Raw genomic sequence first — 13,649 nt, forward strand, 5'->3', positions numbered from 1 at the left:
CAAGATTATAGGGCAAATTCTATAAGAAGTGCCCGATATAGGCACTGTTCAGCGCGATTCAAGTAAAATTGGGTGCTGTTTAGTGAATCACGCTGAGCAGCACCTATTTTTGAGGCGCCCATTAAATAGGCCAGCTCTAGGCACAACTAAAAGGCGTCCATGTGAGTGCTTAAGCACACTTAAGAGCAGTGATTCTGTAAGAAGGTGCCTAACACGTAGCCATGTCCACACCTAACATGCATAGCGCCTATTTTTTTGAAGGCCGCCTAAATTTTTAGATGTGCCTTATTGCAGAATCGCTCTTCCTTGATAGGCGCCTAAGTTTCAATTATTGCTGATTAAAAAGCTTAATTGAGCTTATTATTCAATTTAGATAGGCGCCTATCTAGGTGGGCGCCTCCGAAATAGGTGCCTAACTTTAGCCACTGGTTACAGAATTTGGGCCTATGTATTTTCAGCAAAAGCCGAAAATTTGGGTGTTGTCCTGTGTCTCCTTTCTTTCCCCTCTGAACAGGAGTTGCCTGTCCCCCTGCCTATTTTACCCCCTGGGGTCTATTTTACAATTTCTGGCAGTCTAGGGGTGTAGTCAAGGCAGGAGTGACACCCAGTCACTCCTGCCTATGCTGGCTCCACTCTCAAAATGGCTGCCATGACCTCTAGTAGCAATCTCATGAGACTGCTGCAAGAGGTCACAGCAACAGCCATTTTGAGAGTAGAGCTGATATGGGCACGAGAACAGCAGGTGGGGGGGGAGGTTGTCACTCTTTCCTGGCTACACCACTAGACCACCAGGGATTTTAAGGTAATCTAGAGGGGGGAGACTACTCTTTGTATTCTTTATTTGTATAATGTGATTGCAAGTAATGCAGTTATGATTTTGCATAGTAGTTTATACTGTAAATAGGGTATTTCAAATAAATTCCTGCTAAACTTTTGTATCAAAAGCAATAAAATCTGTAAGTTTAGGATGATAAGCTCCTTAGAATTAGCCTCTTTGTTGAGATACGACATCAGCCATCACTCTAAATGTATGGCAGGCCCATCTCTTCTGCCTAAGTTCTATTAGAGCACTGTTTAAAGAAATGTCTTAAATTATATGAAAAAGGACTATCGTTTGTTCCTAGTATTAACTACGATAGCTTTGACACACGAGTTCACCTGCAGAGATTTTTTCGGTCTATCAAATTGAAACAGTCCTTACCTGAAGGACTGAAATATAAATCAACCTGGATGCCTCCAGGGTTGCTGGACCCTCTAATAACTACCTTTGTGAAATTAGTATTAAAGGATGTTCAAAGTTTGGAGTCCCAACATAGATCGTTTAGTCATTCTAATCTTACCCACGAACAGAGGAGAATTATACAAGATCTACACGATGACAGTTCAATTATCATCTCAAGGGCTGATAAAGGTGGGGGAATCGTTATTCAGGATTATCGGGACTATAAGAGTGAAGCGTTATGTCAACTACAGGATAACTCTTATTACACACTATTGACACAGGATCCGACAACCGAAATTAACAAACAAGAAGAGGATCTGTTGATGAAAGGACTATCATTTGTTCCTAGTATTAACTACGATAGCTTTGACACACGAGTTCACCTGCAGAGATTTTTTCGGTCTATCAAATTGAAACAGTCTTTCCAAGATAACCCGACTAACGACTCCTCCTTACCTGAAGGACTGAAATATAAATCAACCTGGATGCCTCCAGGGTTGCCGGACCCTCTAATAACTACCTTTGAGAAATTAGTATTAAAGGATGTTCAAAGTTTGGAGTCCCAACATAGATCGTTTAGTCATTCTAATCTTACCCACGAACAGAGGAGAATTATACAAGATCTACACGATGACAGTTCAATTATCATCTCAAGGGCTGATAAGGGTGGGGGAATCGTTATTCAGGATTATCGGGACTATAAGAGTGAAGCGTTACGTCAACTACAGGATAACTCTTATTACACACTATTGACACAGGATCCGACAACCGAAATTAAACAAAAAATTGATGGGCTATTGCACTCTGCTAAGATAGAACAAATTTTATCTCCTAAAGAAATGAGATTCCTTACTAACGATTTTCCCAGGATCCCCAAAATTCATTTCATACCCAAGATTCACAAATCTGGCAGGACACCCCTGGGACGTCCGATAGTAGTGGGGATAGGGTCGGTGTTAGAACCCATTTCCCAGTATCTGGATAGTCAATTGAAGTATCTGGTTCCTCATGCTGAGTCATATATTAAGGATTCAACCCATTTTTTGCAATTTATTGAACAGTGTTCTGAACAGACATTCTCAGGAGATTCAATTTTAGTAACTGCTGACGTAGTTGCGTTGTACACTAACGTACCGCAACAGGAAGCAGTGAAATTAGTAGAATCCCAGTTGCTGAAATTGAATTTTTCAAACTCCAAGAGACGTCTGTTGAAAGAAATGGCTGAAATGGTCATTTTCAATAATTATTTCAAATTTGAGAGTGAGATATACCTCCAAACTAAGGGAATGGCCATGGGGGCTACAGTTGCCCCCACATTGGCATGCTTATATATGACTCAGTATGAGGAAACACATGTTTACAATTCACCTCATTTTCATTCCGTGTCCTGTTGGAAGCGATTCATCGATGACATATTTTTTGTGTGGAGTGGTGGGGAAGATGCGTTAAAAAGTTTTTTGGAGGATCTTAATCAAAAGGATGCTAATATAGCATTCACGTATAAATCAGATAAGGATCAAATATCTTTTTTAGATATAAAGATATTCAAACAAAATCAACATATCTCCACCACTCTCCAAAAAGAATGTCTGATCGAAACACTTTATTGCAATACCAGAGTTTCCATCCACGAGCACTGAGAAACAGTATTCCTACCGGGCAGTTTCTCCGTATCCAGAGAATCTACTCGGAGGAATCGGATTTCGATAAAGAGGCTATTGAAATGTATACTAAATTTACACAAAGAGGATATCCTGGGAAGATCGTTAGAAGGGCATGGAAAAGAGCTAAAAACTGCCACCGCCCCTGGTTAATGTTAAAAGATCAAAACAAACAAAAAGACCAGGATATTGTTTGCGTTATGCCGTATACCAATAATAGTAACGCCATAAAACATATTATTTTAAAACACTGGGCAATACTACAGTATTATCCAACACTACAAAAGTTCCCCAAATTTGCTTTTTCAAGAGCAAAGAATTTGGGCGAACAGTTAAAACATAATTTGCATAACCAGAGATTGGTGTCTAAGCCTTCCCATAAGCCCTGCGGCAAATGCAGGGTCTGCCCTTATATATTGGAGGCTACTTTTGTGGAAATACCGTGCACTGGGGGACGTCATTTCATTTTGAACACAGGGACCAATTGTGAATCCAGAGGGGTGATTTATTATATACAGTGCCCATGTAAAAAAATATACATAGGGCAAACAATCCGAATGATCAAAACCCGGATCATAGAACATTTAAGTAACATCAGGACAAATCGAATCTCCGCCCCTCTGGTTTCCCATTGGCTGGAGCAGTCACACTCATTAGAAGATCTGAAATACACAGTATTGATCCAAACACACAATACTGAGGGTGACATATCCAAAGCACTAATACAAAAAAAGCAACGCTTCATATATAATTGGCAGACCCTGGTGCCAAAGGGTTTAAATCTAGACATAGATTGGCTAGCAGTTTAAAAGCATGACCCCTCGTTCAGTGAATTCATTTGAGTTTATTTCCGGTTGTTGGTTTGGCAGGATCTTCCGGTTAGTCCCCTTTAAAAATTTACAAGCTGAGCAGACAGATTCAGTTGGCCCGTTTGCTTTGAGTGAGTCTGATCTCAGTGAGCCTTCACCAGGTAATATAGGAATTTTAAGAGCTTTAAGATCAAGATTAAGTCAATATACTGGTATTTACCAGATAGTACTCAGCACTTATAAGTATAATTTAATTTAATTCTTTATATTATGTTTCAAGAAGTTTGAGTTGTGATTTTTGAACTTGGTTTGATTTTTCCTAAGTGTCCCTCCCTGATGAAGAGGTGAAACTCGAGTTGGGGGGACGGGATTGGAACAATGAATGAACACTTCTAGGATTTTAATGGAGCACATAAATTTTATTAGTAAACAGTCATCAATGAGAATTAACGAAACCAACTACCCCCCTATTCAGATAAGTACATCAAGTTGATCTGATAAAGTTATTGGGCATCTAGGGAGGGCAGGGGACAAGTGAAGGCGATGATGGTCCCCTTGTTAACCTCATTGTAGTGACTTCACTATATTTTGGGTTACTTGGTCTGAGCACTTCACAATAATATTTAAAATAAATTAAAGAAAGTAACATTATTAACAAGAGAATATAGCTGTGATTACAATATTATATATTAAATTATATGAAGAAATGTATATTCAATGTTTTATTATATACATATTGTCTGCAGAGAAGGAACGCTGGAGGAAGCCAAGTAGAAAGTGAACCAGGAGCCTCTAAAGACAGCTTCATAGGCTTTCTGCCATCAGTAATAAAGATCAACTTTGAGAGCATTTCAGAGAAAACCCTTTTTCAGGTTCCCTGAGGAAGAGATCAAAATGGGGCCATGTCAGGACCCCCCCCCCCAAAAAAAAAAAAACTGCATTTGAGATAAGTGGCTTTTTTCTATTTCTACTGAGCACGGTTGATAAATAGTAAAGAAAAAGCACAATAGAAGATATATAAAAAAAGATATTCATATGCAATGACTGGATGGTAAGCTTCACAATGGGAATATTCCCTATAGAGTTTCACATCTCTGAGCATATGTGAAGTATAACAATTATGAATGCAGTATATTTGAATCTAGACTTATACTAATATTATACAAGTGAGATTATTTCTTTGAAATTTGAATATTTTTCACCCTCATTTTTTGAGTAATTTAATATCCTGTCACATTAGTTGATCATTCCAAAGCACAAACTCTGCCACTGTCAAAGCACTGTGGCATTTAATTTCAGTTTTCATTAGCTGAGGTCCATGTTCAGAGGCTTTGAGTGATTCTATAGAATTTCCAGGCTCTCTTGGGTATGATGAAGATGCAGAGCTTTAATCATACTTCTGTGTGAATAATTTTTTTTTTTTTTTTTTTTTTAATCTTACCTTTTACTTTCTCATGACATATCATTATCAGCAGCCGATATATTATGTCATGAGAAAGTAAAAGGTAAGATTTTTTAAAAATAAATTATTCACACATAATATTAAAGGAAGAACAACAGAAATTAACAAAGATAATTTAATGTTGTAGGAGAGAAAAGGATTTTTCCAAGGAACTCCTGATTTGGACTCAACTCCTGAAGATGCTTTTCAGCGAAACACAGTCTGGTGTTGAGTGAGGCTTTTGTGTGTTTGGTGAACTGTAATTGTGAAGTGAATTTGAACATAATCACAAGGACAAGATCATCGTGAAAAATGAGATACGACAGGATATAGTATAGTTCCCCCTCTGAATCCACGGTTTCAGTACCCACGGATTTGGTTACTCGCAATTTTTTTTTTTTTTAAGAAATGCTGCATCCTGGACCTTCCCCAGACCTTACCTGGTAGTCTAGCAGCAACGTATAATTTTCCTTTCAGCCACCTTGTATTCATCTACTGTAATTTGCTGATTGTACAGTTCTTCTTTGTGAACCGCCTAGAAGTCGCAAGATTGTGGCGGTATAGAAAAATAGTTATTATCACAATGGCTGCCGTGAGTTCCCGTTGTAGTCTCAAGACTACGAGAACTTACGGCAGCCATTTTGATGACAGCTCTGCACAGGGCAGGAGTGTAGGACAATTGATCCTGCCACGTGTCACCGCTAGACCACCAGGTCTGAGGAAGGTCTGGGACACAGGAGGGAGGCGGAGGTGGGTTAGAGCCGACCCTAAAAATTATCTGCGATTTTTCAATATTCGCGACCTGGCTCTACCCCTAATCCCTACAAATATTGAGGTTCTGCTGTACACTGTATTTTGAAAAGAACAAGAATTGAATAGCACAAGATCTCATTAACTACAGCTTATTGGACTATGATAAGCAAATGGTTATGGAACACAGGGGTGGTTTCTTGGGATGTGTTTGAGGGAATATATATCAGGTCTTATATGTATTAGTTAATTATAATGTAAATTTTAAACAAATATATTGGTTTCACTAATTGATACAAAGTGTGTTTGATGTTATATATAAAAAGAATTAAGCAGCTTCTTTTTTAATGAAGTTTTGAAATTGGAAGCTGAGAATTTACTGAATACCCTAATTTATGTTTGATGCATATTCTTTAGAGCAGGGGTGTCAAATGTCAGCCCTCGAGGGCCACAATCCAGTCAGGTTTTCAGGATTTCCCCAATGAATATGCATGAGATCTGTTTGCATGCACTGCTTTCATTGTATGCTAATAGATCTCATGCATATTCATTGGGGAAAACCTGACTGGATTGCAGCCCTCGAGGACCGACATTTGACACCCTTGCTTTAGGGATATCTTAAAAACCTGACTGGCTTGGGGTCACCCAGGACAGGTTTAAGAGCCACTGCTTTATATGATTTGATTTATTTTCTTTTTATTATTATTGGTATTATGCATTTGTTTCCTAGAATGCCCCTGACATAGTCTTTTAGCAAAAGGTGACCACCAATGGCTTTTTCATGAGAGTTTACTGCATACTGTGTGCAACAATAAATTACTTCTCTTCAGTGATTTGCAATGTTTGGTATTGCTTTGGAATTGAGCAGATCCATGCCTCTCCTGTGTTGTGGATGTACAGACACTTATGCCAGCCATATGATACTTCTAGAGAGCTAGAAATAGATCCTGACTAGAGGAATGCAGACAAGATGAAATTCCTCAAGCTGAATCGGGAAAACAACAGGGGATGTTCACTGTGAGCTAGTTTTTCTGGAACTGCCCAAAACTCTATTTAATTTCTACACTAAAAACCTCTCAACTTACGCACTAATTTGCTACAGATTACACTGACTAGAGCAGTGGTTCCCAGCCCTGTCCTGGAGGACCACCAGACCAATCAGGTTTTCAGGATCGCCCTAATGAATATGCATGGAACAGATTTGCATATCTATCACTTCCATTATATACAAATCTCTCTCATGAATATTCATTAGGGCTAGCCTGAAAACCCGATTGGCCTGGTGGTCCTCCAGGGCAGGGTTGGGAACCACTGGACTAGAGCTACCTGGAATAGTCTGGATCACTCAGTCCTATTGCACAGAGACCATTATAATATATAAACAGAATCAAGGTCTTGAACAAATATGTATACCTCCTTAATATTTCCTTTATGGGATCATTATTTCAGTAAAATAATTCGGCCAACAGCATCCGCCAGCTTATCTCAATCGCTTTATTTTCTTGCGTACAAAGTATTTTGGACGCCTAACAAGATGTATATGGCCGGTCTCAGAGATTCCAATTTGTGCTGGCATTGTGCCTCGGAGTTAGGGGATCTTCATCATATGATATATGCATGTCCTATCTTCCAGGACTTCTGGACACAAATATGGCGCCTCATTCAACGTATTCTCCCTATTTCCTCGGGGTTCTCTTTCAATATCTTGCTTTACAGAGCTTTAGCGGTGTCAGATCCTCTTTCCACCAGTCAACAATCTCTTTTCAATATTTTAATAGCTTTAACAATTCAAATGATTCTTCACAATTGGAAATCCGCTGACTTGCTTAATGTTGTTTTCTGGTGGAACACTGTTCTTATGATTCACTCCTACGAATTAAAAGCTGCCGAATTTACAAATCGACTACACCTCGTTTCCAAGATATGGGAACCCATTCAACATTACTCTTTTTAACCGTTGTCTTTCACCCAGCCTTTCGTGATCTCGACTGTATCCACTCCTGTCTCTCCCTTTTCTTTTCACTTCTCCAGATTGGCATGGGATGTCCGTCCCGTATCTTTCATCCATCATTCTCTACTCATTTCTTCTATTACTAGTCTCTTTCTCTCAACATCTGTTTGTTTGCTATCTTTCTCTTCCCTTTTTCTCTGCTTTTCCCTCTTCGTCCTTTTTCCTCTCCAGGTTATACAATGGGGTTTTATCTTTTGAGCCTCCAGGTTCTCCCTGTATTTCTTTTGGTTGTGAAATATTACTAATATCATGTTACTTGCTCTCTGTATTCTGTATTCTCTGGATTTCTGGATGGTTCTATTGAACCTCTCTGTTCACTTGTTCATTGTTCTTTTTGTTCTTTATACAACTCTGTTTTTTTGTTATTGAAAATCAATAAATATATTTGAAATCAAATATTTCCTTTATAATATACTTTTGAAAATAATTTTTTTTTTTAACATCATTTTTATTAAAGAGACCACAAGAGAAACAAGCTTGTATCCAAGAATGCATAACAAAAATGCAAATACTGGCAGGTAGTACATAGGCAGAACATACAGCATCTAAATGGCAAGATAAACCACTAAAGCAGGGGTGTCCAATGTCGGTCCTCGAGGGCCGCAATCCAGTCGGGTTTTCAGGATTTCCCCAATGAATATGCATGAGATCTATTAGCATACAATGAAAGCAGTGCATGCAAATAGACCTCATGTATATTCATTGGGGAAATCCTGAAAATCCAACTGGACTGCGGCCCTCAAGGACATTGGACACCCCTGCACTAAAGCATAGGATAATCCAATCAGAAAAAACAAGAAAGACAGCCCGCCTTCTGTGAGCCTCAGAAATTTTGGAAAATATTCCACCCCACCCCAAGAACATCCCATAGAGGAAGTAATTTTATTAGCTATGCCTGCATAATATATATGTGCATTCTTTTCTTTCTGTGAACTTAACCAACTTTCAAAGTAAAAGTATGTGCATATTTCTGTTTTGAAAATTTACCTGGGGAAACAATGCCCATTTATTCTTGCTTTATGGCATGCACAAATTAAACCTGGAAAAGGTATGTACATATGTGCATATTTTCCAAACAATGCCAACCCCTCCCCGGAAATACTTCTGCTAAGTCTAGGCAAAGAGTGTGCGTGCATATCAAAATGCACAGTTTTACAAAAGCACATTTTTGTACAGAAATGCATTTAAAATTACTCCCTAAGTATAAAGCTTCTGGTTTTAAGGATTTTAGTTTGACAAGTAGTGGAATATAACAGGAGCTCCAAACTGCAGAGACATCCTGCAGCTGCCTCTATGTTTTTTTAGATGAGTCATAAGCCTCAGAACACTTTCACTTCAGCAACGTGACTGAATCCATCACCACCTCCACAGATGAGCCATGACATAGAGGGATTAACTTCAGAATCTTTCCAGTCCGCTTTATTCTGTATCATTCTACTGAAAGCAGTACTTGAAGGCTGATAGAGTTAGTTTTGGAAAGAAAAATGATGGATATGAAAGAATTCAATTCAATTTTTCTTTTATGTTCTACGTTTTCCAGATGCACTTTCTATGCCAATTGTTTTATCTTCTATTATTTTAAGTCTTCGTTTTGTATAGTGTCTCAGATTCACAACTTTTTTTCAGCAGGAGGCCTTTACCAAAGGAATTAGTTTTAGTACATGAGCCAGAGATTCAGAAACCAGCAAGTCCAGTGAACCACAACAGCAGAAAGTAGCAGTGTCAAAGGAATAAATATTCATAGGTCTCAAGGAAGGGACACAGCCCTTGCAAATTCTCTTCCACAGCAAACAGGAATCATCTTCAAAGGAACGGTTCAAGTCAAAAGTATCTGGTTTCCTGTATTGGTGGATGACAGTGGGGTAGAGGAATGCTTCAGCAGTATTAATGTTATATGATCTGGGGGGGGGAGGGATGAAGGAGCCTTCATTCAAAATTAGAGGAATATCCTCAGAACCTACAAGAACTTAAGGTACCTACAAAAAGTACCTCATATTTTTAGTATTTCTGCAGGTAATATACCATATTTTTTCGCTCCATAAGACACTTTTTTCCCCTAAAAAGTGGGTGGAAATAAGGGTGCATCTTATGGAGCGAATACCCAACCCCCCCCCACCTCTCACTCCAACAGCCTAAGTCTTTCCCGGGTCCCACGTCCTGATTTCTACTACCTCACGCTCACCGAACAGCTCCTGCACCACGCTGAGGGAGTTCAGCAGCCAATCCCTGTCACTCGGCATTCTCCCTCATGAATGGACGCTCTCGCTGCCGCTTCCACCTCTGCTGCTAAAGTGAGTTGCTGCCATGGGCCATTCCATTGGATCGGACCCATCCCCGTTGTGTGGTTCTCGCACATCGAGAGCTGGCGTCGGATTGACTGGCTCGCTGCACGTGCGTGCGCAAGATCCGGCTTCGGGCTCTGACATGGAGACATGTAAGAGCGGCTCAGACATGGCGGACAAGAGAGCAAACGGCTCCCCCACCACCAACTTCAGCATCCCCTTTAGCCATGTAAGCCAGCCGGCCAAGTCTGCTCTGCTGCCTGCGGGTAAAAGAGGCTGATCCACTACTACTAATCCCTTCTGTGGCACTGTCAGACGTACACAGCGGAGGGAAGAGCAGCAGTGCAGGGGGTACATCGCTGGATGGCAGCAATTTTAAAAAGGTACCGGGGGGGCCCTGCCTGCCTGTCTGTCAGTCACTAGGCCTGCCTGCCCTGTGCCCTATCCCAGCTTATCACTAGACCACCAGAGGGGGGACAGGGTACAGAGCCTGGCAGGGAGAATTGGTTCAGAATTTTTTTTTCTTGTCTTCCTCCTCTAAATCTAGGGTGCATCTTATGGTCAGGTGTGTCTTTTATGGAGTAAAAAATACGGTATATAATTAAAACAAAAACATAAAGGAAATAAGGTGAAACACTTTTTATTGGCCTAACTTAATGCATTTTATAATTAGCTTTCAAAAGGTAACCCCTTCAATATTTCTGCAAAATATCTCTAAGAGTTCTTTTGGAGAACTTAGGAAAACTTACAGAGTATAAATTCCTCTTCTTAGCATTTGTTCATTTCTCATCTGTAGAAAAAAAATATTGCCTTCTACCACTTATCAAAAATTAATAGAAGGAAATATTCAGTCAACCAATAGTTAAGCTCTGGCACTTGTTGCCGGAGGATATGGTAACAATGGTTAGCATAGATGGGTTTAAGAAAAGATTTGGACAAGCTCCTGGAGGAAAAGTCCATAGTCTGCTATTGAGACAGACACGGGAGAAGCCACTGCTTGCCCTAGGATCGGTAGCATGGAATGTTGCTACTATATGGGATTTTGCCAGGTACTTGTGACTTGGATTGGTCACTGTGACAACAGGATACTGGCCTAGATGGACCACTGGTCTGACCCAGTATGTTTATTCTCATGTTCTTATGTATTAAGTCAATCCAATAAAAAAAAGTATAATTTTATTATCTTTTCTTTGTTTTATTTCTATTTATTACCTCTTTTTAGTAGAATTTTCCAAGTTTTCAATCTTCCTGAGTAGAATATATTATCCTTGCCCAAAAAATGGTCTTCCTGAAGTAACGTCTCCACATTAGCACTGAGTCACATCACAGCACTGAGTCACATCAGCCATTGGAGGGTCAGCTATAGTCTTCCCAAGTGGAGGAGCCTTAGGCGTCTGAACTAATCAGGGGCTTAGGCTCCTCCTCGTGCATTACATGGTGCACCGGGGTGGGGGGGGGGAGGCCCGTCATTTTCCATGGGTGGGGCTTGGAGCTGGAGGGACGTGCTTCCCCTCCAGCTTCCAAACGTCTAGCAAAGGTAAAGGGGTGGGATCAGGGAGTGGGGGTGGAGGTGGAGGTGAGATTCGGGGGAGCATCTGGTGGCAGGAGGGAGTGGGCATCCTTCCTGCCAATTTTCTTTCGTGGGGGGGGGGGGACAACAGGGCAGGAGGGGGTGGGCATCCACTTCTGTTAACCCATTCTTCTATATCATTTAGATCACAGTTCTTCAACCGCCGGTCCGCGGACTGGTATCGGTCCGCAGGAAATTTTTGCCGGTCCGCGCAGGACCGACAAGATTGACTCATTTGAACTTCCTGCCGGTCCGCGCAGGACCGGCAAGATCAGCATCGGAAGCGTGCGCTGGGCCGGAGAGATCTTGGGGAGCCTCCGACAGTGGCTTTCTCCCCTCTCTGCAGCTCTCCTTTACTTCCCAGCGCAGCGATTCACGAAGGCAGCCTCGGGGCTTTTGCTGAGTCGCGGCTGCCTCTGATGATGCAACTTCCTCTTTCCTCAGAGGCGGCGCGACCCAACAAAGGACCCGAGGCTGCCTTCGTGAATCGCTTCGCTGGGAAGTAAGAAGAGCTGCTGGGAGGGGAGAAAACCACTATCAGTCTGGGAAGCTGCTGGGCAGGGGAAAAAAGGGACAGCTGCTACTGGAGAGGGAGAAGGAGAAGGAGAGATGCATCTGGGAGGGGAGGAGGGAAAGGAATCTGGGAAGCTGCTGGGCCAGGAAAAAAAAGGGACAGCTGCTACTGGAGAGGGAGAAGGAGAAGGAGAGATGCATCTGGGAGGGGAGGAGGGAAAGGAATCTGGGAAGCTGCTGGGCCAGGAAAAAAAAGGGACAGCTGCTACTGGAGAGGGAGAAGGAGAAGGAGAGATGCATCTGGGAGGGGAGGAGGGAAAGGAATCTGGGAAGCTGCTGGGCCAGGAAAAAAAAGGGACAGCTGCTACTGGAGAGGGAGAAGGAGAAGGAGAGATGCATCTGGGAGGGGAGGAGGGAAAGGAATCTGGGAAGCTGCTGGGCCAGGAAAAAAAAGGGACAGCTGCTACTGGAGAGGGAGAAGGAGAAGGAGAGATGCTTCTGGGAGGGGAGGAGGGAAAGGAATCTGGGAAGCTGCTGGGCTAGGAAAAAAAGGGACAGCTGCTACTGGAGAGGGAGAAGGAGACGGAGAGATGCTTCTGGGAGGGGAGGAGGGAAAGGAATCTGGGAAGCTGCTGGGCAAGATAAAAAAAGGGACAGCTGCTACTGGAGAGGGAGAAGAAGGAGAGATGCTTCTGGGAGGGGAGGAGGGAAAGGAATCTGGGAAGCTGCTGGGCAAGGAAAAAAAGGTACAGCAGCTACTGGAGAGGGAGAAGGAGAGATGCTTCTGGGAGGGGAGGAGGGAAAGGAATCTGGGAAGCTGCTGGGCAAGGAAAAAAAAGGGACAGCTGCTACTGGAGAGGGAGACGGAAAGATGCTGCTGGGAGGGGAGGAAGGGAAGAGAGTTACTGCTGGACAGGAGGAGGAGGGAAGGGAGAATGAAAAAAGGAAGGAAACAGCTGGCAGAGAGATTAGAGGAGGGGAAGGGGAGACACAGGCATGAGAAAGTAGAGAGATTGATGATAGGAAGGGGTCAGCAGAAAAATAAGCAGAGGGATAACGATGATAGATCTGGTGTAGAAGAGATAAAAATGAAGAGAGCAGTGAAGCTGGAATGAATCATGTAAATAGGAGAGAGGGGCACAAGCTGGATGGAAAGGGGAGAGGGACATAGAAAGAAGACAGATACCATATGGAAGGGGGAGAGGACAGATAGTGGATGGAAGGGGCAGATGCTGGATTGAAGAGACAGAGAGGGCATACGCTGGAAGGAAGAGAGTGAAAAAAAGATTGAAAGCAGAAACCAGAGACGACAAAAGATAGAAAAAAATAATTTTATTTCTATTTTGTGATTAGAATATATCAGATTTGAAATATATATCCTGCTAGAGCT

The 13,649-nt window shown here is 41.8% G+C and overlaps 1 protein-coding gene across 4 annotated transcripts in view; it reads right to left on the minus strand.

Annotated features, from left to right (window-relative positions):
• The window catches only part of GALM (galactose mutarotase), a 97,726-nt gene that overhangs the window by 19,475 nt on the left and 64,602 nt on the right, over window positions 1-13,649 (minus strand). The window contains exon 7 of one of the 4 annotated variants that reach the window (XM_033938158.1): window positions 8,085-8,245. The exons of 2 other annotated variants lie outside the window; for them this stretch is intronic. In XM_033938158.1, coding sequence (XP_033794049.1) covers window positions 8,192-8,245 — 54 coding nt within the window. In that variant the 3' untranslated portion in view covers window positions 8,085-8,191. Of the gene's footprint in view, window positions 1-8,084; window positions 8,246-9,700; window positions 9,734-13,649 lie in introns of those variants that run through there. One more of the 4 variants, XM_033938159.1, reaches the window with a different exon arrangement.

Source organism: Geotrypetes seraphini, chromosome 3, assembly GCF_902459505.1.
Source record: "Geotrypetes seraphini chromosome 3, aGeoSer1.1, whole genome shotgun sequence".
NCBI lineage: Eukaryota > Metazoa > Chordata > Amphibia > Gymnophiona > Dermophiidae > Geotrypetes > Geotrypetes seraphini.